The sequence below is a fragment of the Gossypium arboreum genome, chromosome 3 (genome assembly GCF_025698485.1).
Source record: "Gossypium arboreum isolate Shixiya-1 chromosome 3, ASM2569848v2, whole genome shotgun sequence".
Taxonomy (NCBI): Eukaryota; Viridiplantae; Streptophyta; class Magnoliopsida; order Malvales; family Malvaceae; genus Gossypium; species Gossypium arboreum.
The window spans coordinates 17,856,458-17,881,795 of record NC_069072.1 but is presented as its reverse complement, the minus strand read 5'-3'; the positions used below and the strand labels follow the sequence as shown (position 1 = coordinate 17,881,795).

At 28.4% G+C, this 25,338-nt stretch overlaps 1 protein-coding gene across 1 annotated transcript; it reads left to right on the top strand.

Moving 5' to 3' along the window:
* Nucleotides 1–216: 216 nt before the first annotated feature.
* Nucleotides 217–9,923, top strand: LOC108455311 (GDSL esterase/lipase At3g26430-like). Its single transcript, XM_053026247.1, is given in 5 exon segments — nucleotides 217–421; nucleotides 8,568–8,777; nucleotides 8,851–9,017; nucleotides 9,116–9,386; nucleotides 9,464–9,923. Coding segments are annotated over 5 exon segments (1,140 nt in total). The 3' UTR covers nucleotides 9,751–9,923.
* Nucleotides 9,924–25,338: the final 15,415 nt, after the last annotated feature.

Below are 25,338 nucleotides of genomic sequence, written 5' to 3'. Positions count from 1 at the left end.
AATTTTTATTACTTTATTTAAACTCAAGTTTGATATTTTTATCTGAATTAGACTTAGTAAAATTTAGACTCATTTTTCACCTCAAACTTGAGAACAGGATCCGGTTATCATTGCTAAATATAAGGATAGACGGATTTAAATAAGTGTAAAGCTCAGTAATTTTATAAATTCTTAAATTTCTAGCGCGCGTTCTCTCTCTCTCTCTCTCGCAGAGTCATGGAACCTCACGGTTTCAAAAAAGTTATCATTGGCCTTATATTTTCAATGACATTGCTGCCAAGTTCCAGCAGTTCTTCAGCGCCTTGCAACTTTCCAGCCATCTTCAACTTCGGTGACTCAAATTCCGACACCGGCGGTCTATCAGCTGCATTTGGACAAGCCCCTGCCCCTAACGGAGAGACCTATTTCCATGCGCCGGCAGGTCGGCGATGGCCGACTCTTAATCGATTTCGTAGGTATTTATTTATTTGTATCTTATTCTGGGTTTCCCATCTGTTCATCATCCATCTTACTTGACATGATTTTGCTTGCTTCCAATAAGTACCATCTGCTTCGTACTAATGATTCCCAAATCATACGATTCACTTCCTCCTTTCAGAAGTCAGGATTAATAGCATGAAATCCCTTACCTGATGATTCAACGGAACACCATAAATATTTGAATTTTTAACTTTTGATAAATTTCTTTTGCAGTGAAATTTAATTTTTTAAGAAGAATTTTAGTTAATTAGTCTTTATAGATATGGCGAAGTAAAAAAAAAAAGTTGTTTTTTTTTTAAATTTAAGGTATTGTTTTTATTAAATTCAAGAAATGTTTATTAATCGTTTTTTTCTTGCTTAAACATTATTTTAAAATCCATTAACAATTTTCTTTAGCAACTTGAATTTGAAATTTTAAAATTTATCGGATAATTTAGTTTTTTCTTTTCATTGAGAGGATATTCATATAAATCTTACTGTTTGTCGCTTTACGTTTTAAAATTTGAAAGTTTATTGATGACACTGATTTGGAGTTACAAAGACCAAAATGAGTGATGATTCAGTTACAGAGTCAAGTTTGAACAAAAAAGAACAGTAGGTGAAACATGTGATTCTTTAAAGGTCAAATTTTATTAGCACTCCCCGACTCTGCATAAATTGTTGATTTAGTTTTTTACTTTATTTTGATTAATTTTAGTTCTTATACTTTTTGAATTTTGAAATTTTAATTCTGATTACACAATCATAGTTAAATTCATTTGGTTAAATTTTGATATTATTAACATCTATATAAAGTTGTAGGTTTAGCCAATGCTTTCTAATTTGATCATTTTAGTTTCTATTTTTTTTAATTTCAGTTTTATGCAAACAATAATCATTAAATCTATTAGATAATTTTTGTGAAAAATCTGAAAAATAAAAACTAACATGCCATTACATATATAATAATATATTTATTGCAGAACTTAATGAATTTAATAGTTACTATTATTTCAATTGAAACTTTAAAATTGAAAAAGTACAAAAACTAAAAATTATTAAATTAAAATATAAAAATTAAATTCACAACTCACATATAACACAATGACTAATGACAGAATTTAACATTCTTTAAAATATTTAAAAATTTTAATTCCGTTTTACTTTTGCCGATAAATTATTATTAAAAGATAAAAATATTTTTTAAAAAGAACTAATCAAATATATATCTATAAAATATCTTCTAAAAAAATTATTCATTTTAGAGACAAAATTTCGTCTTAAAAGTTTACTATTTTTTTCTAAAATAACCAGTTTTACAATAAAAATGCTTCCACTCAAATAAATAAATAAAACAACAAAAAAATATATATTTTAATTATCCAATAATTTAAGTTTTTTTTCAGATAAGGAATTAATTATCATTAAACCAAAATTAAGAAATTGTTCGATACAAGAAACTACCTTGTATATCACTAGCTAATAAAGAAATTAAATAATTAGGAGGAGTCGTCCATAACCAAAATAAATTTCGAATTGCAATGTCTTCAACTATAAATTAATTAGGTTGGAAATTGCTTCCAAGTCGAGTTAAGGCATTGACATGCTTAAGTAACCTAATGCAATGCTGCGGAGTAACATCTTGCACTAATTAATTAAAGAGGGTAAATAAATATTAAAGACTTTATTTGTAAACATAAAAGGTAGTAGCATCCATTTTTATTTCTAGATTAGTAATGTTAGGATACCTAGTCAAATAAATCCTTTCTCAAGGAACATAGTTTTGCCTTAACAATGGTGGCTCTTAGGACATGTTGATGTAACATCCCACACTCGACCTAGTTGTCAGATCCGAATGTGTAATGTCATATTATGTCGTTGAAACAACTCAAACTACTAAAACACAAATATATTCAATTCAATCATCAAATACTTCATATGCATGCATTTATACAATCATTGATTTCCAATTCATCAATTTACGAGATTTTACGGATAAACTCGGATCCAAACTCAAATGTTAAAATTCAAGGTTATGTCTCGAGACACGCCATAATTTAATTTGGAATTATTGGCTTCAGAGTCAACATGTCTCGAGACATTACATGTCATGTCTAGAGACAATGTCCTTCATGTCTAGAGACTAGGTCTTTAGACCAATTTCACTTATTTTTCTATTTTTGCTTCGATGTTTGAATGTATTGGGATAATGGGTTCTTATTTCGAGACCTGGTGCAGGGCAAAATCTATTTACTTTTGATGTTCTTCTGTCTTAAGATAAAGGTCACCTATCTCGAGACTATACAAGTATGTCTCGAGACCTTAAGCTAACATGTCTTGAGACTCAATGACCAAATGGTCAAAATCATGCACTTTAAATTTCCAAAGCCTTAACCAAATGAACCTAAACATACCTAAAATGTACCATAGATCATATTCATCCAATTGACTTACCTATACACATTCAAATAATTCCAAATTTTAACATTAATGTACCACAGATCATATTCATCCAACACATTCAAATAATTCCAAATTTTAACATTCAATACATCATTATTAAACCAACCAATTTGCACATTCAATCTCACATAATCAAACATAATTAACTAGTAATTAAAAGATGAAATTCAACCAAAATAACATTATAGGTCACTTACTGAAAGTGCCAAGACTAATTTAAATTATAAACCAACCAACCTAGTTTAATGCCATATAACTTCAAAACATATAAATGCATATAAAATAGGGTCACAATGGCTTCTGGGTTGAGCTTGAGGATTGGATGCTTGACTGCGAAGTCACTTAAGCTTTAACTGAGACTTTTTATATGGAAACAAACAAATCCGTACACTGAGTAAATTATCTTTAGTAGTGCTATGAACTTGAATTCAATTAAAAACATAACCAAATTTAATTAACATAAATAATCATAATAATTCAAGTTAACCAATTAACCATTTTACATTAAAATCAAAGATACGCATATACAAATAGTTTATATATCATTCTATCTTATTCTCAATGATGCTTTACTCACGTTTTCGATATAAATCCCGATACACCCTCAAGGTATTTGCAATTAACTTAACATATTTAAGTCATGTCTTATATTAACATCAATGTCCCGTTTCAATACAATACATGTTCAAAATATCATTTTTATATTATAATCCCTATTAACCAAATCAAATATGATAATGAATACTTTAATCAATCCACCATTACATAGGCACCAAAGTACTAACCAGACATAAATGCATCGATCCCACCAACTACACTTGAATATGTTCTCGACCCCACGATATTAAAGAAATATAACAATACGTATGCGCATAGTGATGAATCTCCTACCTATAAATATGGACTTTATGACATGCCAACTATACTTGTGACTCTATTGAGCAACGATAATAGGAAAAATTTCATCATTATTGATCATATCATATCGTCAAGTATATATATAATATTTATTCAACTAATCAATCACAATTCACTCAATCAAGTATATACGTACCTGTCGAACACATTCGTATTAATAGTTAACCGTTCCTGAACATATATAGGATCAAACATATATATATATATATATATATTTAATTATTTAATAAGCTCGATTTATGAAAGCACAGATCAAAATATCTATTCGTCAACAGCTCTGAAGTTCCTTTTATCTTGGGATGGTCCTACATCTTCTTTAGCTACAAAATTAAATCCGAATGCGAAAAATTCATTAATCACACAACACAAATACAATTCAATACATTATACACATGAATGCATTTTATTCGATTTAGTCATTACACTATTAAAACCAGAAACACTCATTTTCCACAACTTACCCGATTGAATTTAAATCTGACTTAATAAATATAGTATAAGGACTTCACACAACCATTATTTATTATCAAACTTCAAGTTTTTATTTCTTACAATTAGGTCCTTTATTACACATAATTTAATTATATAATCTTTACTTAGTTGTAACCTAATTCAATACTTTTCACCAAAATTTCAACATAAATAACTATGATATTGACTACTACTAACATCCATGAATTTAAACTATTAACATCAAAAGCTTTTACAATTTTCCAACAATGAAACTAAACCAAAACTTAATAATTCTAAATTTTTTCATTTGGGCTTACATTATCTGGTATCAATCATTAATAATTCAATTAAAAATAAAGTTAAAAATTACTTATTTTCCCAATTGAAGCCACAACAATGAAAGAACAGAGGAAAAATTAAACCTTCGAGCATTCGAAAACTCACCCAAAAATCCGCAAAGTTTCCTAAAACAACTAATTCGTCGGAGGGAAATCCCGAGTTTCTTAATTATCACCTAACCATAAAGATCTCACAAGATTAAGCATCACTTTAAGAAGATAAAAATATAACATTCATAAACTTAACAAAAATCAACAAAACCACTTACTCTCAAATATTCAAAACCTAAATTCACAGGAGAACATAAATTGAAAATGGGAAATGTGGGAATGAGGAATTTGAGAAAAGAAAAGAAAAGAAATTTAAAATAAAAAAAGAACAAAACACAATATTTTGATAACTTATCAAATTTTTCCCATAGACAGAGTTCGACTAGACCAAGACCACTACATGGTTGGTTCAAACAAAAGTCGCAAAAATATTTCCATTTCACTTACACAAGGATTCAAACACAAGACTAAAGGGCAAGCTAACATCTTACCACTAAAACCAACAGGCTCATTCTAATATAAGATGACTGAAAATAAAATTTAAATCAAAAGACTAGAGTTAGGGATATGGGAAAAAAATAGCAAAATTTTCAAAGAACGAAATTTAAACCCATAACCTCAAACACACTTTCTAAGCCATTAACCACTGAAGCAGATACTAATCAATGACATAATTTAACAATCATAAATTCATATTTTTGGGGCGTTACACCAATAGTCATCACACATGCCTCATATCACAATATCGTATTATAAAAATCAATCCACAATTATTCACATAATCACATAATTTGCCAAAATAAAACAAGGGAAATAGAACACTCGGAACTTAGGATAGGGGTTTAGGCTATTCCTAAGCTCCCAATTAATACTATGAATCATGTCTACAAGTAGAGATTCAAAACACTCATTGTTCACGCTTTCACCTAGCCACTGAAAGCCTAAACTAGCTTTTTCTTATCTTTCGCCTTACTCGAAGAATGTCCTAATGATTCCGAAGCTTCACCAAATTAAATCACACGATAAACACAATTAACATTCAGCCAAAAACTCATCAAAATCAACTAAAAACACAAGCCTAAGCTATATTTCTCATGAAATTGGAATTTCGACTAACAAACTTGAAGCTCAGGTATCTTAATCTTTACTTATTTCCATTGCCTATAATTGATTCCAATAATCTAATTATACACCTAAGAACAATTCTCAACCTTCAAACTACTCAAAGCTATACAGATTCATGGATTTGAAATTTTGACATACAATGACAATTTTTACGAAAATTCATTAAAACATTGGAATTTTTTAACAATACTTTAACGAATGTTTAGAAACCTTCTAATCACATAAAAAATAATGGAAAAGAATACTCTAAAACCTCGTTTTTATTCAAAATCTCAAAATCCACCATTAACGATCTAATTTTTTACTTTTATTCAAAACATTTAATTTAATGCCTAAAAACCCAGTTTTAAAGACTAGATAATATTAAAAACTAATAAGGAATCGAATCATTATCTTAGTTAACAAAGAACCGAGAAAAACCCAAAAGTTCAATAATAGAGAAATATATAGTGTTCTTAATTGTTTTTCTTGAAGTTTTATGGCGTTTTATAGCTTGGGTGATGATAGAAATAAAAGAATTAAGATTTGTACAAATAAAATTAAATGGGAGAAGCTTGGGAGAGCAGGATGACAACAAAAATGTGGAGAATAAATTAATGTGGGTTAGAACTTTGGGATATTTACTTTAATGGTACTCCTAATTCAAACCCTTTTACAAAACAATTCTTATTTTAAAATCAAAGATCTTTTCAACCTTATTTTTAAAAATTGATTTAACTTTTCAAAAGCTATGATCGAAAATAATTTTGGGTTACCACAATTTAGAATTTTCCGAACCTACTTAGAGCTAAAAATTCCTATTTTACCCTCAAAATTTCTAGACCAAATTTTGGGATGTGACAACAACATTTAAAATGGTTTAATTGTTATATAACCTTTGCTTAATTGCCACTTAAGGCACCTAACAATTTAGAAATCAATTTCCTTTCATTTAGGTCACTAATCAATTTAATTCCTGTATTATTTTATTGATCAATTTAATTTAACAACACTTAATTATTCGACCTCTCAGATCCATACTTGACACATAAATTATTCTATTTTAATTATTTAATATCTCTACACAATTAATTCTATTCGAAACTAAATTTTATGATACTATTAAAAACCTAGTCGTTACAGTTGATAAGCTCCAATTATCCAATCACCAGAATGGTTATTTATGAAAGCTCTAATCTCCACTCTTATGGGTTTTCTATTGAAGAGCTATAAGTTTGAACCAGTCCATTGGAGGTGGTTTCCAAGACCAAAGAACAAAACATGGCAAATCTTTCCTATTCACTACTAGAGAAAGAGCAGAGAACTCTACCACTGCAGTATAGACTTTATCAAGGAATTGTTTTATATGGCGATCATTTTCAAAGACTAGTATGTTGTGAGTAAACCAAATTTCCCACGGGTGAAAACAAATAGCATACTTCAAGAAATTTTTGGCTTTATTGACCAAAACTTGGGAGGGAGATTACCAATGAGCCAATCTTCCCAATTGACACCAGGAATGTGAGAAACTTTGGCAAAAGTAGAAATAGAACTCCAGATGATCTGAGTAAACTGGTCATTCTTATGTAGATGTTGTATATCTTCCTGTGCATTCAAGCACAGTGGACGTGAATCTTCCACCATGACTTTTTTATGTCGGAGGAAAGATTTAGTGGGGACTACCTTGGAGTCTACATTTTCAAAAAGAGTATTTTCAATTTCGAAAGTAGCCTACATCTCCAAATATGTGACCACAAATGAGAGTTGTGGTTCAACCCTGACAAACACTTCTCAAACACAGGACAACACTAAAGAATAAGCACTCGCAAGTGAGAATAGACCATTTTTTATGGTCAACAAATAGTATCTCTCTCGAGTTGAATTGATAAATGGGATACTAAAAAATGAGTGAATCAGATCTCATGGGATATAAATTGAAAAACATTGGATATAATTAAATCACTCTTCTTCGAAGAAATAGTCACGAGTATCATAAAAACACTCTCAAAACAACAACATATTAAAATAATAACACCGAAGCAACAATGAGTGTAAAAATAAAATAAAAATACTGCTGTTTGTGGATGCCAAACTTTTACCTTAAGATTTTTTAATTTGCAAACCTAAAAAATTCCAAAAGTTATTTTGTTTTCTTTTAATTCATTATTATTTTAAGGATAAATATCAAAATTATATATAAATTTTGATCTAATGTGCAATGTTATAGGTAAACTTTGATTTTGTGTAATTTTATACATAAATTTTAATTTGATTTAATTTTTACAAATTATTGACAACATTATCAAATTAGCATCATTTTACTTTGATATATTGCATACATAAATAATTATATTAATTCAATATGAAAATAAATTTATATATTTATTTATTAAAATGTGTACAGATTGAATCAAAATCGAAGTTTTTGTATACTTATGAATCAAAATTCAAATTTTATGAGCATAATTGCATCAAATCAATGTATCAAAATGTATATTTGACCAAAATTCATATATAAATTTGATATTTATTTATTTTTTAAATCAATCAGGTTAAATATTAATTTTACAATCATCTTAATATAATAGATATTATAGATTATAAATTATAGATAAATTTAAGATTTATTTTGCATCCAATTCAGTTCATTCTTCTAAGTTTTATTTTATACTGTTTCAACTTTCCGCATTGCTTCTTTTAACACGCTTACACAACAAAAGATATGAAGAGTTGCAGCATATCCTAATAATTATACTGCTTTTCGTTGGGGGTTTCTTGTAGCTGAAAGCTTCGGATTACCTTATCTTAGTGCTTACCTGGACTCGGTGGGTTTAAACTTCAGCCATGGAGCCAACTTTGCAACTGCAGGATCAACCATCAGGCGACAAAATACCACCATTTTTCAAAGTGGGGCCAGTCCTATTTCATTAGATGTACAGTTGGTTCAATTCTCAGAATTCCATACCAGATCTAAGATTATAAGCAAGCAAGGTACTGCAATCCTAATGCATGCATATTACCCCAATTTTTCTTTTGCATAAAACTTAACTTTATAATATATCAGGGGTATTTCATAAATTGTTGCCAAAGGAGGATTATTTCTCAAAGGCCTTGTACACCTTTGACATTGGTCAAAACGATCTCACTGCCGGCTATAAGCTTAACCTGACGACAGAGCAAATTAAGGCATATGTTCCAGATGTGCTCCTTCAGTTATCTGAAGCTGTTAAGGTTGGATAAGAACCGTTTTCGTCTCGAGAGAACAATTAATAGGTCAAATCCGTATACTTAATGACGATGACATGATTATAATCTGATGTTTTGTGCAGCGATTATATGATCAAGGAGGAAGAACATTTTGGATACACAACACCGGACCGGTAGGCTGCCTACCGTATGTTCTGGACAGATTTCTTACCAGTGCGACTCAACTAGACAAATATGGCTGCGGCAGTCCATTCAATGAGGTGGCTCAGTATTTCAACCAGAGATTGAAAGATGTTGTTATTCAATTAAGGAAACAACTTCCTTTAGCGGCGATTACGTATGTCGATGTCTACTCGGTGAAGTACACTCTCATCAGCCAAGCCAAGAAACTCGGTAACTATTTCCAGCACAAGTATTTGTGTAGCGGTTTTATGTCTTTCGGATAAATAACTTGTTTCATATGGGAGCAGGATTCGAGCTCCCTCTCATAGCTTGCTGTGGGCATGGTGGGAAGTATAATTTCAACAACTAATTAAGGTGTGGAGGAAAGATTACAGTGAAAGGCAAGGAGATTTTGATTGCAAAATCGTGTGGAAATCCTTCGGTTCGGGTTAACTGGGATGGCATTCATTTCACAGAAGCAGCTAACAGGTGGATATTTCAACAAATCGCCAGTGGCTCCTTTTCTGACCCACCACTTCCATTGAAAATGGCTTGTCATTTGTCAAAGGATGGAGCAATGAATAAATTCAGGTGAAGGAAATCAATGTGTAAGTGCTCATTTTGACGCACGATAGTTTGGCCTTAAACCCTTAATAGTGGCAGATTGATACATGCATATCATATCAGGATTGTATTCGGGGAAGGAGAGTAATGCGAGCCTTTGGTAATGTCCATTAGCTTAATAACATCTCAACATTTATTCCTTTAGCTTTCTCCATCCAAATTACAAGCCTTTGATGATGTCATTCAAGGTTCAACTTTTTTTTTTTTCCTTTTTCGATGTAAGCAAAAGAGATATTAGTATTACCTTTCGATTTGACAAAATTAAGTGGGGATTGGTAATTGGCCCATAGATACCCTACATCCATGTTCGGAAAAGTAAGCTCTTAATATGAAAAAAGAAATTAAATAGGACGCAAAATGCATTAAGATTAACTCATGTAATAGAAATGAAATGTGATTGTTGGAGAAAAGATCAGTGGAGGTGAGTGGAGAATCGTCGCTGTAAGATAGTGAAAGAGGATTGAGGAGAGAGGAGAGAAAAAATTGGATTAGTAGTGAGAAAGAGTAAGGTTGTGTCCCCTTGCTATTGTAAGAGAGCTTATATATGAAGCACTAAAAAGGTCACCGATATATCTTCACAAAAAAACATGTGACCAATCGGATCACATCTTATCTTCCGCTTTTTTTATAAAATTAATCTTAAAAAATAATTAATTATTTAAATGATTTATTTTTTTTATAAAATACTAAAATAACCTTAAATTTTATAGTAAAAGTTGGTGGAGCCAAATTTATAATAAGTCAACATCATGAATTTGACTTTGATTTTAATGTCTGATGGACAGACCAGTTAGAATGCGGAGCGACATTGCAAATACCTGAAAATCCAAATTATGGTGGGAGTTCGTATAATAATCCTACTCTCGGTTCTCATCTATAAATACATCCGGAGGTGATAATAAGTACAGAGGCAGATGTTAGAGAAATGACCAATAATGGTGAAGATTCTAATCAGAACGTTGAAGATTTTAGTGACCTCGATGTTGATGAGCTTTCAGACAATATCGATGATGAAGGCCCGAAGGAGGTTGAAGATGTTCACGGCTCTTCATTCAGTAACCCGAATATTTATACAAAAAGGTAAAATTGCTTAAACCCTCCATACTTTCAAAAATCACAGTATTTCCCTAGTACTTATACGAGTGACACCATTCTACATGGCTCTGCCAAAAAATTGATTTTTTAATGCAGATTGCTGATGTGGCATGTTGATAGCGCCAAACACTTTGGCTTCACCAACTTTTACTGTAAATTTAAGTTATTTTCATATTTTATCAAAAAAATAAATTATTTTTTGAGGTTATTTTTATAAAAAAAAACCCTTATCTTCTCGTAAGAACAACAAAGTGACTCTGTTGATAGTGATATGAGATAACTCTAAATACTTTTAGTGAAGGTTCACTCAAAAGTATGATACTCAAGAGTGACAGGTGAAAAAGCCGTGAAAGTGATATAACAAGTTTCAACTTCTTTTATGGTAAACTATTAAAATAGTTATTTTTGTTTATCTCATATTACATTTTAGTCACTTATGTTTGAAATGTTACGTTTTAGTCACTTATGTTAACGTGTTGTAACATTTTAGTCACTGAGTTGTTAATTACCGTTAACAGTGTAACAATAAGCTGACATGGCATATTAAATCATCATATTTTAGGTTAAATTATACAATCGGTCTCAATATTTTTTTGTTTTAATCAATTTAATTTTTTTCTTTTATGTTCTTTTAACTTTCTTTTTTTTCTTTTTTTTTTCATTCTCTTCTGCTTCTCCCTCCATTTTCCTTCCTTCTTCATCTCTTTTAATATAGTTTTCTATATTTTCCATTTCTTAAAACTAATAGGGAAAAAGAAAAGGAAAAAAAAAGAAAAAAAATTAAATGTTCAACAAAATAGAATTATAAAGGCTAGTTTTAACAAATAGAAAACATAGAAAAATTACGTTAAAAGAGATGGAAAAGGGAGAAAAACAAAGGGAGAAGCGAAGAGAATGAAAAAAAAGTTAAAATACATAAAAAAAAAAAAATAAATTGCTGAAAATAAAAAATATAGGGACCAATTGCATAATTTAACTTAATTTTTTTAAATGATAATTTAACGTGCTACATTAACTTACCATTATACCATTAACGGTAATTAATAACTCAATAACTAAAATATTACAACATGTTAATGTAAGTGACTAAAACGTAACATTTTAAACATAAGTGACTAAAAGTGACTATTTTGATAATTTACCCTTATTTTATTTATAAAAAAATATAATTACAAATTTTATAAGTTCATACATGAATTACCCTCGAATTAAATTTATAAATTCAAACATATGTTAGTTTTTACTAATTAGAACTCAAGTCACTTTTTAGACTCAATTAAAGTCAACTCTTATAGTTGTTCACTTTATTATAGAAACTTAAAATAACACGGAATCTTCAATTTATCTTTTAAGTTTTATGCTGAAAAATAGTTTTAGTTTCAAATATTTCCCAATTAATTTAAAAGAAAACCTTCCCAGTTCAAATAAAACACTAAACTCTGCAAGTATCTGCAAGTACTTGGTGCTTAAAGAAAACAAGGCAACGATAAATAATAATTTCAATTTTAATTAATAAACTGAATTTTTATATTTTCATTTATTGTATGCGAAAACTAATGAATCTAAATTTATTTGTGCGTGTTATATAATAAAGAGAGATGGAGAAAATAAAAAATTAAGAAAATATGAAAGCAATAGAGGATGTACTTTATTGATCAAAAGAGATAATTTACAATGCTTCATCAGAATCTCTATTTATAGCCATAAAAAGTAAAAAAGAAGTAGAGATCTAATTTTAATAACTATTAGAATTTAAAGTACATTAAAACTTTATCTTAATCATGATAGACATCCACTTAATAAGATATTCATAACACTCCCCCTTGGATGTCCATTATTATATAATGTGCCTCGTTAAAACCTTATAAGGAAAAACTCTGTGGGATAAAAACATAATGAAGGAAAAAGAGTACACAATCTCTAATACGCATAATATGCTGTCTCATTAAAAACCTTATCAGGAAAACTCAATGAGACAAAACCTCGATTAAGGGAAAAGGAGTGCAACGCGTATTTACTCCCCTTATGAAAACATCACATATTTTCTCATATTCTACGTATTCAATCTTGAATACTAGTTTTTCAAATGACTATTTGAATATATTGGCTAAATATTTGTATTACCATTCTTCTAAAAATCATGAGTGAGAGAAATTTGGGGAAATATATTTGATCTCTTCAGGTGATTCAACAATAATCATAATAAAATTTAATCGCGATTCTTTTATAAAAACACAAATAGGTATTTTGGATCACTTTATAATCCTCCTTCAACTACTATTCATTAATTCAAATTTACCTCATATGCTCAAATTATTTCAATAATAATATTGCATACAAAATCATTGTCGGCCACTTTAATTATTCGGTTCCACATTTTCTCGAATTGACATAACTTATCGAGATTTCTTATTTTCATTATTTTAAAATTCAGTTTCAGGTATTTGAATCTCTTTTGAAATTTTACTTATTAGTTATATCTTGGGTCTCTTTTAGAGCACCCGCCTCCACTATATGACCATCTAGAAGAATTTTTATCTTTGGAATTTATCAATCTATTATTTATTCTAACTTATTGTCCTAATGGAACTTTGATTCAAATTAAAATATTAGATGATATATAGCACTTGGTTATTCTCATTAAGTTTGTAAATACATCTAACATTTAACTTGTAATGAGTTATCCTTATTGAACTTCTAGTTCAAATTACTCTCCCCCTAACTCATTATAAGTTATTATTTCTCCCCCTAATGTCAAGAAAACTGACAACTCATGTCATAACTAAATATCAAATTAATAGCTCAAAAAATATTATAACGAGACTCATATAAATATATATTCCCAATCTCTTATTATGACCCATCTTTGTGCGTTGTGGTGAAGCAGTTAGAACATATAACGCACATCCAAAAATTGTAAGATGGGAAATATTTGGCTTTTGACAAAAAATCAATTGTAATGAGGAGTATTTATAATTTATTGGCTTGATGCAACAACATGTAAATCAATACAATCTTATACTGAAATAGAAAGTTTTGTTCTCACAAATAATGGTTTAGCTATTAGTTGGAGACATTTGATAAACAATTTAGCTAACTCATTTTTTGTGTGAACATGAGCTATAGGATGTTCAACTTTTATCCCAATTGACATGCAATAATCATTGAAAACTTGGGATGTAAACTCACCAACATTAGCAAGATGAATTGTTTTAATTGCATAATCTGAAATTAATCAATTAAGCAAGCAATCTCTAAAACAGCAGGTTGTGAGTTGATAACGCATGTGATTATTTTGTAGATGCATCTACCAAAATCATATAATATCAAAATCATCCACATGGTGGATGAATAAGCCCATATTCATTTAAGAAATGCAAGACATTAAATTTCAACTTTAGTTAGTGAGTTTCTAAGAATAAATTTTCATTGAGAACAAGTAACAAATGAGAATTCTTTAAATTAAAGAATCTTCTAGTTCTTTAATGAATGTATATATGAATTCTCAATTAATTTTTGCATCATATATGATCTAGGATGGTCTAACTGGTCACGCCAAGTAGTAACTGCATTTGTTTTAGTAAACTTCTGTTTTACTTTAACAAGTGTTTCTATTTGTAACAAATTGATAATTTTATTGTCATTCTTTTTAATTTCTATCCACATATAAATACTATTGTGACATTTACTACTGGAAATGTCTAAATCAATATGAACTCTATAATGCCACTAAGTCAATAAAAATAATTTTCGAACAATTATATGTAATATTCGCTTTAGGGAAAATGTCAAAATCTTTAAATATAAGGCATTTGGTCTAGTGGTATGATTCTCACTTAGAGTGCGAGAGGTCTGAAGTTCGATTCAGAATATAAATAACTCAATCCTCTTTTGATTCATATGAAATATAATCTTTTCCTTATTCACAATCTCAATATGAAATCCATTATGAATATGTTTTTAAACCAATGGATTAACCATCACAAGATATTAATATATTAGCTCTTCTAGAGCTTTCGACTAATTTTGTACTATCAAATATTAGAATAATATTTGTTTGTTTTAGTACCAAATAAGATAAATATTTTCTATCTATAGTGATAGAATTTATTACTACATTCCCATATCCTTTCTCAAAGAATATTAATGAAATAAAATATTTAGGCATATGCCACATATGTAGCCAATAATCATACCACATTGATAACATAAGTTATCTTTACCCTTTGAAGAGTTATATTGAGAACTCTTATTGTTCTATTATTTATTACTATGTTTCCACTTTTAGTGGTCCATGATTATATCTTTTATTTTCTATATGTTTATATTCACTTAGGGGAATGCAACAAATCTAGTAGGATGAACTTATAAACATCCCAATAGATTCTTTATTTCACAATCACCATTGCAAACATGCTTAAGATTTCAAATCAAAATCTATCTATTCATGTTGTCATGATTAGTCTCCAATGATAATAAACATGATATAATAAATAAAACATAGTAAAATATACCGAAGATATTTAACATCATTGTCATCACCTTAACTATTATCATGAGCACTATTACAAGTAGTAAAACAACTTTGTTTTTGTAATAACATTTACAATCTAATAGTAAAAATCATTTAATAAATAATCAAAATTTTCATGTACAATGCTTGAAAATTATCTTATACACATTGTACCAAATTTCAATACCACATATATGTTATAAAATCTTATCTTGCTCTAATAAAATATTTATAAGTTCAATTTAAAAGATATAATATAATCATTCAATATTAGCAAGTTAATAAGACTAAATAGATCCTATCAAATTTCCTTTTAATCAACAATTGTAGGTTAATAACATTTTTCACCATAATTTTAATCAAATTCAAGAATAAATAACAAGAAAAAAAATTAAACATAAAAATATTATGCATAATATAATTTAATTAAAAAACTTCAAAATAAATAGAAAAAAATACCATATTAATAGCAAACATATCTAATCAATAATTATGTCTTTTACATAAAAAAATTAACTTAAAAGGCAAAAATCAAATACCATCGAATGTCAAATTTATGTCAAATAAAAATTAATAATAGTCAAACCTTAATTGAAAAAGAAAATATGGTTGAAATATAAAAGTTTCTTATCAAATCTATACTTTACCGATTCTTGTGCAATAAATCAAAGATCGAGAATAAGAACCGTAATCCATTCTGAGATCGAATCTTTCAACATCTCGAAGATAAAGTTGGAAGGGTGAAAGTTTAGGGTGAAAAAGAATTTGATCTGTGGGACGACTTTGAAAGATTTTGAAAAAAAATAGAGAATCATCATGCTAATAATGTGTTATAAAATAAAGAGAGATGGGGAGAATAAAGAACAAAAAAAAATATGAAAGCAATAGAGGATGTACTTTATTAATCAAAAGGGATGATTTACAGTGCTTAATCGGAGTCTCTATTTATAGGCATAAGAAGTATAAAAGAAGTAGCGATCTAAATCTAATAACTATTAGAATTTAAAGTACATCAAAACTTTATCTTGATCATGATGGACATCCACTTAATAAGATATTCATAACAGTGTAAATATTATTTAAATTTTTATATATTTTTAAAAATCATTTATTTAAATTTAAATTTTTTATTTACTTATTTTAGTCACTCAAACGTTGAATTTCTAATGGTGGTTGACTATACACACCACATCATGTTTGTACTTTTATTTTGGTCACCCAACTTTTAGATTGATTTTGTTTTGGTCATCCAAATATATATATATATATATATATATATATATATATATATACTTTTAAGTATTGATTGGGGTAAAAAGAACATAAAATATTAAAGTGAAAAGCGAATAAACTAAAATAATGTATTAAAATTGTCATATTGTACTTGTTTAGCCTCATGTCAAAAGTTTTAATTTTTTTCAACATTAAAATTTTAAATTTCAAAACATCAAAATCAATTAAATAAATTATTGAAAATTTTTATCCTTGATAGTGTCAGTCAATTTGTTATTGAAATATTGAAATTAATTAATTTGATTAATTTAATCTATTTCTAAAAGTTTAGATTTTATTCTATGTTTTTAAATTAAAATCAAATCAAATAATTCATCTTTAATAATTGTGAAACTCAAATTTCTTTTATTTATATGATCTTGAATCTTACATTCCAAGCTAAAACAAATAAAAGAAATCTTAGCAATTAATTAAATTAATTACTTATATCTTCCATGATAAACAAAACCTAAAATTATTTTATTACTTCTTTACGAGGAACAAACAATTAATTTAATTAATTGTAATATTTTTTCTTTACTTTTAACTTAGCATGGAAGATTTAAGATTATATAATAAAAGAAATTTAAGTTTCAGAAAAGAAATTATTAAATATGAATTATTTGAATTATTTAGTTAAGGATAATTTAAAATTTAGAAGAAGATTAATTAATCTAATTAATTTCAATATAATAGTAACAAACCGGTTGACCTTATAAAGGAGTAAAAGGATTTCAACAATTTATTTAATTGAATTCGATGTTTTGAAATTTCAAATTTCAATATTGAGAAAAAGAAATTTAGAAAAAAGAAATTTTGAAATTTCAGCAATGAAATAAACAAGTACAATTTGACAAAATTTTAACGCATTATTTTAGTTTCTACCCTTTTTTTCACTTTAATATTTAATTTTTTACTTGGATCAAGAGTTCAAAAAAAGAAGATTTTTTCCGATGACTAAAATGAAAGTATAAACATGATTTAGACACGATTTAACGTGTACAGTCAACCGTCATTAAAGATTTATCACCTGGGTGACTAAAATGAAAGTACTCTAAAAGTTAGGTGATAAAATTGCAAAAATTTCTTTTAAGTAACCAAAATAAAAACACTCGAAATGTTGGGTGACCAACTGAGTAATCTATCCTGAAATATATATCACTAATTAAGAGCTACTATTTAAGTGCTATAACATTTTTTTTTTGTTTGGTGAATGAAAAACAAAAATTACATTAACTTAAAACATAAGAAAACTCTCTACGTGGATCTGCCAATAGTAGCAAGCCCTCCTTTCTATCAAAAGCCATTTTGGTAATGTGATATGCGACCTTGTTCTCTTCTCTAGGAATATATTGTATCAACCACTGATAATCTTCAAAAGTAGAGGTGAGTATTCGATCGAGTCGAGTCAAATTGAGTAAAATTTTGAGTTAGTTGAGTTGGCAAATTTTATTTTAGCAATCGAACCTAATTTAAATTTTTTTCGAATTGAGTCGAATTGAATCAAAAAATTTCAAGTCAAGTCGAGTTGAATTAACGAATCTTATTATTTATACTCAATGTTCCATTTACATGGACCGATTATTTTACTAGTAGACGAAGCACAAGTTTGTATATTAATTTTGAGTAAAGGAAAAAATGAGAGTGAGGCGATTCGGGAAGGAAAGTAAGACTAATGGGTAATCATTTATTAAAACAATGTAATTTTGCCTTTTAACTTGATAATTTTGATTTTTAACTTTAGAAAAAGTAAACATTTATCTAAACGACGTAGTTTTGCCTTTTAACTTGATAGTTTTGACTTTTAATTTTAGAAAAGGTAAACATTTATCAAGATAACATAGTTTTGTCTTTTTTTATTTGGATTTTCAGATAACTCGACTTAGGGGTGAGAGTTTGATTGAATCGAGTGAAACCGTTTCAGTTAAATTAGAAAAATTAATAATGTTAAATTAAAATTTTGTACAAAATAACTATTTTCAGTATTAGAACACAAAATTTGAAACAATATATATTTGAAAACTTTTTAAAGCAAAATAATAAAAAAATAAAATATTTTAGTATGATAAGCTTGAATCATTGATCACATATTTAGATTCCAAAATCATTATTTTGTTAAATTTTTAATATATATTTTAGTTTTTTTAAAGAAATTTATAATTTTTAAAAATATAAATTTTAAATTTCTATAAATATTTTGAATTTTAAAATTATTTTCAAATTTTGAAAATTACTTTGATTTTTTTTGTAATTTTTCTTAAGAGAGAGACCAATTTTCTCATTTTTAAAATTAACAGGGACCAAAATGGTATTTATACTAATCTGTTATTCAAATTATTCGAGTTACTCAAATTGTAAAATTCAACTCAACTCAACTCAACTCAAACTCGAAATCTGAAATTTCTTCTTTGAGTTGACTTGAATAATTCGAATAGCTCGATATGATTAACTCGAAATTTAAATTTTTTTGATTTTTTCGAATCGAATCAAATTTTGCTCACCCTACTCAAAAGGATAAAGTGGATCCCCGAGTGTAACATCCAAAAAAAAAAATTAATTCCTGACATGTTAAATTTTGCTATGATTGAGTTTTTACTTTAGTAGTTAAATGCTTTGGGTGTGTGTTTAAGGTCATGAGTTCAAATATCAACATCAGGAATTTTTGTAATTTTTTTTGTCCCTATTTCTATCTTCGTCCTTATGATTTAAATTACGTTTTTGTTAAATCTGTTTAGAATGAGCCTACTAGCTCAGTAGTAAAGTGTTAGTTTACCCTTAGGTAGGGGTGTGCAAATTTCGGGTAAAACCGAATTAATTCGGTTAACCGACCGAATTCGATTAATTAGTTGGTTAATCGAATTAATTCGGTTGGGGTTGTTTAATAATTTTTTAGAAATTCGGTTAAAAGTTAATTCGATTTAAAATTGGTCAGTTAACCGAATGAACCGAATGACCCATTTTTTGTGGTCACATCCTTGATAGTGCAATCTAAATCAAGGTTACCGTAGGATGGAATTTGACAAATTAAAGGACCCACACTCGGAATTCAGTGGTCCTTCCAACACTTGATCTTTGACCCAATTCCAACTAACCAGAATAAATTCTCTCGTAATAAAGTCCAAACTTTAGAGAGAGCACTTGCTTGAGAAATGTCTTCGGGCAAATATGATTTAACCCCATATATATACGTTTTTTTACAACTAACTCATATTATTTTGAAAAAAAATAAACACTTGATCAATAAGTCATAATTTAGGATTCAGATGATAGATATATTAGCATATACTAAATAAGTGCCACTTTTACATGACAGTCAAAATTATCAAATCTAATTTTATTTTTACAAAAAAATTGTAAAAGAGAAAAATAGAATGAAAATTAAATGATTGCATCACAGTACATACAAAATTTTGATTGCATAATTTGCGATTTTATAAAGGTCTTGTAAGTACAACAATACAACAACAATTTAAGTAAATTTTTCTACTCACTTTTCCTTTCTTTTGTTTATTTTGTATTTACCATATCTGTTTTCAATATCCCAAAATATTTTTCAAGTATTTTTACATGTAAAAATACATATTATTTGAAACATAGTGGATATTTGAAATATTATATATATATAAACAATAATGATATTTGAAATAATTATTTGATTTTATAATATTAAAAATTACCATACCCACAATGTAGGTGAATAAAATAAATATTTGACATATAAATATTATATATAAAAATATATATCAAAAAATTAGTTGGTATTTTTAAAATATATATATTTAACACATATATATATATATATATTTATTATATAATTATATAATTATTAATTTATTTATATAAATAAAGGATTTTTTATGAAAAAACATAATGATATATAATATATAACATATAATATATATTTTTATTATATAATTACATATTTATTATTTTATTTATATTTATTATTTGTGCGGTGGAGGAGCTAGTAGTAGTTTAGTTGAACTGCGGCTCTTACACAAAGCTTTGCGTCAGAAATGGGAGATTGTATCCGACATATCTCGAGAACTCTTAATGGTGTTGTTGATCACATGACTAAATGTGCAGATACAGGTAGTTTTTTTATACGTTTATTTAGATCCCCACCGGCTTTGGTCATGAACTTATTGGGAAGAAATTGTAATATGTCTATTTCCTCTTGATGTTGATTTTATCTAATGTAAACGCTTAATGTTGTCCTTTTCTACAAAAAAAAAAAGAGTTATTAATTAAAAACTAAATTAAAAATAAGAAAACTTGAAAAAATATTTATTAATTAAAATGTTATTTAAAATAAAAATTGAAACAATATGAAATAAAATATACAAATGTGGTTAGAAGAGGAATCAAGCAACATGAAACAACCTAAATTGCTAATTAACTTTAAAACTGATATTTTTTAGCTAATTCTCTCGAAAATACATGAGTCAAACTGATTAAGAAAATTCTCAAAAATGAAAGTATTAAATCTTATCAAAGTTATAGCAATTATCGTAGTTATAAATTTTAATATTTATAATTTAAAGGTATTTATGGGTTGAGCTTAGTCTAAGCATGATAATAATTCCTTCTATATTTATTCATGCATAAAATGTGGATCTCAAATTTTGCTCAAGCCCACTAATATTTACAGATGGCTAATCCAAGCTTATTTCGGGCACGCCCATATTATTTTTTTAAAAAATGTTAAAAATATATTTATATTATTTTAATTTAATATTTAAAATGTTAACAATTTTTATTTTAAAATTTTCATATTTAATTATCTTAACAATTCTTAATGTTTACATTATAGTAGTATTATATATTACTATAGATTTAATTTTTTTGTTATAAATTATATAATATGTAAAAATAATGTACTATAAAATATTACAAACTTAGAAAATAGGTCGAGTTCGGGCTTAAACATTTAAGGCTCAAGTCTAACCCATATTTTAAACAAGTCTATTTTTTTGCCCAAACCCTCCAAAATTTCAAGAGGGCCTTCAAGCTTGAACAAGTAGCTTGACCCTTGAAAAAGTCTAGAATAATTATAAGCTTGAACAAGTAGCTTGACCCTTGAAAAGTCTAGAATAATTATACGCACAAAAATTTTGATTTATCAAATAGTTTATAATATTTTATGATTTTTATTATTTACACCTTGATTGCGGTCAATATCGATGAAAAAAAGTGAAAAAAAAAAACCTCTTTAGTTTCTCTCAAATTTGAATTTAAGTAAATTGGTCCCTCTAAAAAAACGAAGCAATTTAATCATTAACAATTTTGAAGGTGAGCATCAAAGGACAATTAATCGTAGTATTGATGTTTTTCTTCAATTTTATATAATTTTGATTGGTATAATAATAAATTTAGCCTTTAAAATTTACACAACCTGTATATTTTTATATAGCTAATTTTTTTAATATATTTTGGATTTATTGCAATTTTATACTTTTTAAATAATATTTTTAGAATCAAGACCAAATTGACAAAATATGTGAACATTGAGGCTCAATTTATTATTATATCATCAAAATTATATACAATTGACAGAAAACATTAATTGTTGTGATTAATTATCTTTAGTGGGTCACTTTCAAAATTGACATGAATCAAATTGTTCTGATTTTTTTAGAGAGACCAATTTATTCATTGAATTTAAGAGGGAGCGGCGAGGTATTTGTTTTTTTTGGGTAAACTACACTATGAGTCACTAAACGAGAGTTAAGTCATTGAACTATTTAAAAGTTTTTATTTAAGTTATTAAGCTATTAAGTTTTTTTTTTAAAGTTTTGCCAGCAAGCTCCAAGCGATGATTCGATGATCGATATAGTGGATCAGTATTTATCAATGAGAAGAAGAAAATACCTTAGATCTAAATCGATCTAACAATCCGTGTTGGAGATCGGAGAAAAAACTGTTTGAATTTTGATTCACAGATTCGTGACATTCAAATCTGTTTTATGAATAAAAACATAGAACCGTAAAAGAGGAGGGGAAAGAAAGCTTTCAATTGTTACAGTCAATGCCAATTGAGAAAGCCATATAACATCGATTTTAATAGCCTAATGACTTAAAATGAAAACTTCTGAATAGTTCAGAGATCAAATTATAACTTTTTTTAGTTAAATAACAAAAAAAAACTTATCTATAATTTAGTAACTAATGGTATAATTTACCCTTATTTTTTAGAAAAAAAGAAAAAAGAAAGCCTATTATGCGAGAGATTCCTTTGAGGAGAGCCAACATGGGATGGCAACCCTAACCAGTAACTAACTGCCTAATTCCATGAAGTTTTCCCTTTTGCATTTCACCCATTTATGACATTGCTCTCAGTTTGAGGTTAGAGCTGACGCCTCACAAAATACTGCTACATTTAAGCTAAAGGCATTACTGTGAATGGGGATGGAGAGTTAAAAGAATTGATTTCATATTAAATGGATATATATACCAACGGCATGGCGCATTGTTTGGACCAACCAATTGAAAGTGGGTTGTGATAGGGCAGGACCACTCCTTTTCTCGGATGTGACCATGCATTTTCTTTCATCTTCTAAAACAAACCGTTTCGAAAAGAAGGCCGACAGACAGACGACCCTTTTCTTTTACATAGCAATAACAATAGCAATAGCCATGGTCAGTGAGAACCAGTACACTTGTTATTGGGCTAGCTTTTTCCCTACCAACCTTAACCTAACTTTTAGGTCCCTGCTCCACCACCAAGCCCATTATTACCATCCTTCAGTTTACCTTAAAAGTCAAGCCATCAATTTAATCTAAAATATGATTTTTTGCCTTTTAAATTTACTTCAAATTTGTTTTAATTTATTTAGTCAAAGCTATGCTAAAATAGTGCTAAATCTACTTGTGACAAGCAAGTTGTCATGAGCCAGTAAGATATTTTCCTTTTTTCTCTTAATTTTGCATTTTTACTTTCTTGTTGGATTAATCACATCCACATGTAGATGTTCATTCACACATCATTGCACACAAAATGAAAAAAATTCTAAAAATTTATATGTATAATAACTTAAAATTACGAAAGCAAATATTGGGAAAGTGTTGTTGATTGGAGAATTATTGGAAAACTTCAAAAGTCGTCCAATTTGGCTCGTCAAATGCTGTCTAGTAATGACCATCTTCCAACTTTGTTTTGGGCCCTTGTGTTGTTGGTTACCAAACCCTAATCTCTTCACTTCTCTCTGCTTCTTAATCATCTTCTTCAAAGGACTTTGATGATTCTCAATGATTGCATGATGAACCAAAAAAATCACTCATGAATGTGATTTTCGTTCGACCTTCCAAGCCTATAGAAATAAGCAGAATACGGAGGAACTCATTGCATTATCAAAATTTGCTATTGCAGAACTGGGTTCTTGATTTGACACTAATGGCATCGATAATGAAGGGGATGATAGAATTGGGTTAAATATGAAAAGCCCATGCCTTGGACCTGATCCGAACAACCAATCATGAATATCCCAGAATACTTGTAATCCATTTTTTCCCACGTTAATCGACTCATTCCCTCTAAATTTTCATTGAAGATGCTTAACCTCAATCGCTAGTTTCCGATCCACTCTTATCTCCAATACTGGATCCATCCCATCAGAGCTGCATACCACTGATATATATCATGAAAGGCTCCCTTTTCATTAAACTTAACCCTCATTGTAAACTTCTTATTTCCAAATATATGTTCCCTTCTAAACACTAACATTGGTTCAATGAGAGATGGCCTGCAACCAGTCTTTCTATAAGCATCTTTCTTTTAATCACCCAAAAGTAAAACGCCTTCATCTTCGCAAACAAGGCAACGTAGTAATCTGATTGCGGCTCGGTCTCACCATTGAAATTGCCTGCCTTGAAGTCCCAAACCACATCAACAGTTGTACCATCAATGATGAAATACTTGGAGCCTTGTTTTCTCCAGAAATACCATGGCTTCGGCCAGTCCTTGAACCGAAACATATAGGCCATGAAGTAAAAGATGATGAAAAAATTGTAATTTTTAGAAATTTTGAGGCATATTCTTGATTGGTAAAAGTGGAGAGTTGAATAATAAAATTATGGTTTTATATTCAAGTTCATGAGACCTTTATAACGGTATATCATATGCTCAAAATGATTGAGTGATGAATGAGAAATTGATACTTAAAGCCCGTATCAATAATTATGATTTTACGTATGGACAATTCCTCAATATCTTGTTCATTCGCAACAAAATATTTTCTTTGTGCGGTGGTAAAAAAAAACATGCTTTTTTGGGGAGAGATACTATTTCACCTTCACCAATCGAGTCGCAGGTATTTAACATATTCATATCTAATGATTTTCCACAAAGTGGTGACGAAAGGTATAACTTGTACAAATCTTTCCAGTTTGCAATTCGATCCGATCCATTAGTTCGTAGAGCTATTTACTCGATTGCAGACATTTCTGGAACACCTCTTGTGAATATTTGTTGAGGAAAAGAGAAACTTAGATCCCACATTGGTTAAATACCAAGTGTGAGATATGTATATATATGAGAACCCACTTAAAAAATTATTGAATGTCTAAGCTGGAAACTTTGCCTTGAGAGTAAGGGAATATAGACCCAAAGATCTAGATGCTGTTTGACCCTAAGAAGGGCTTGCAAATATTTTAAGCCTAAAACGTAATTTATTTTTCTCA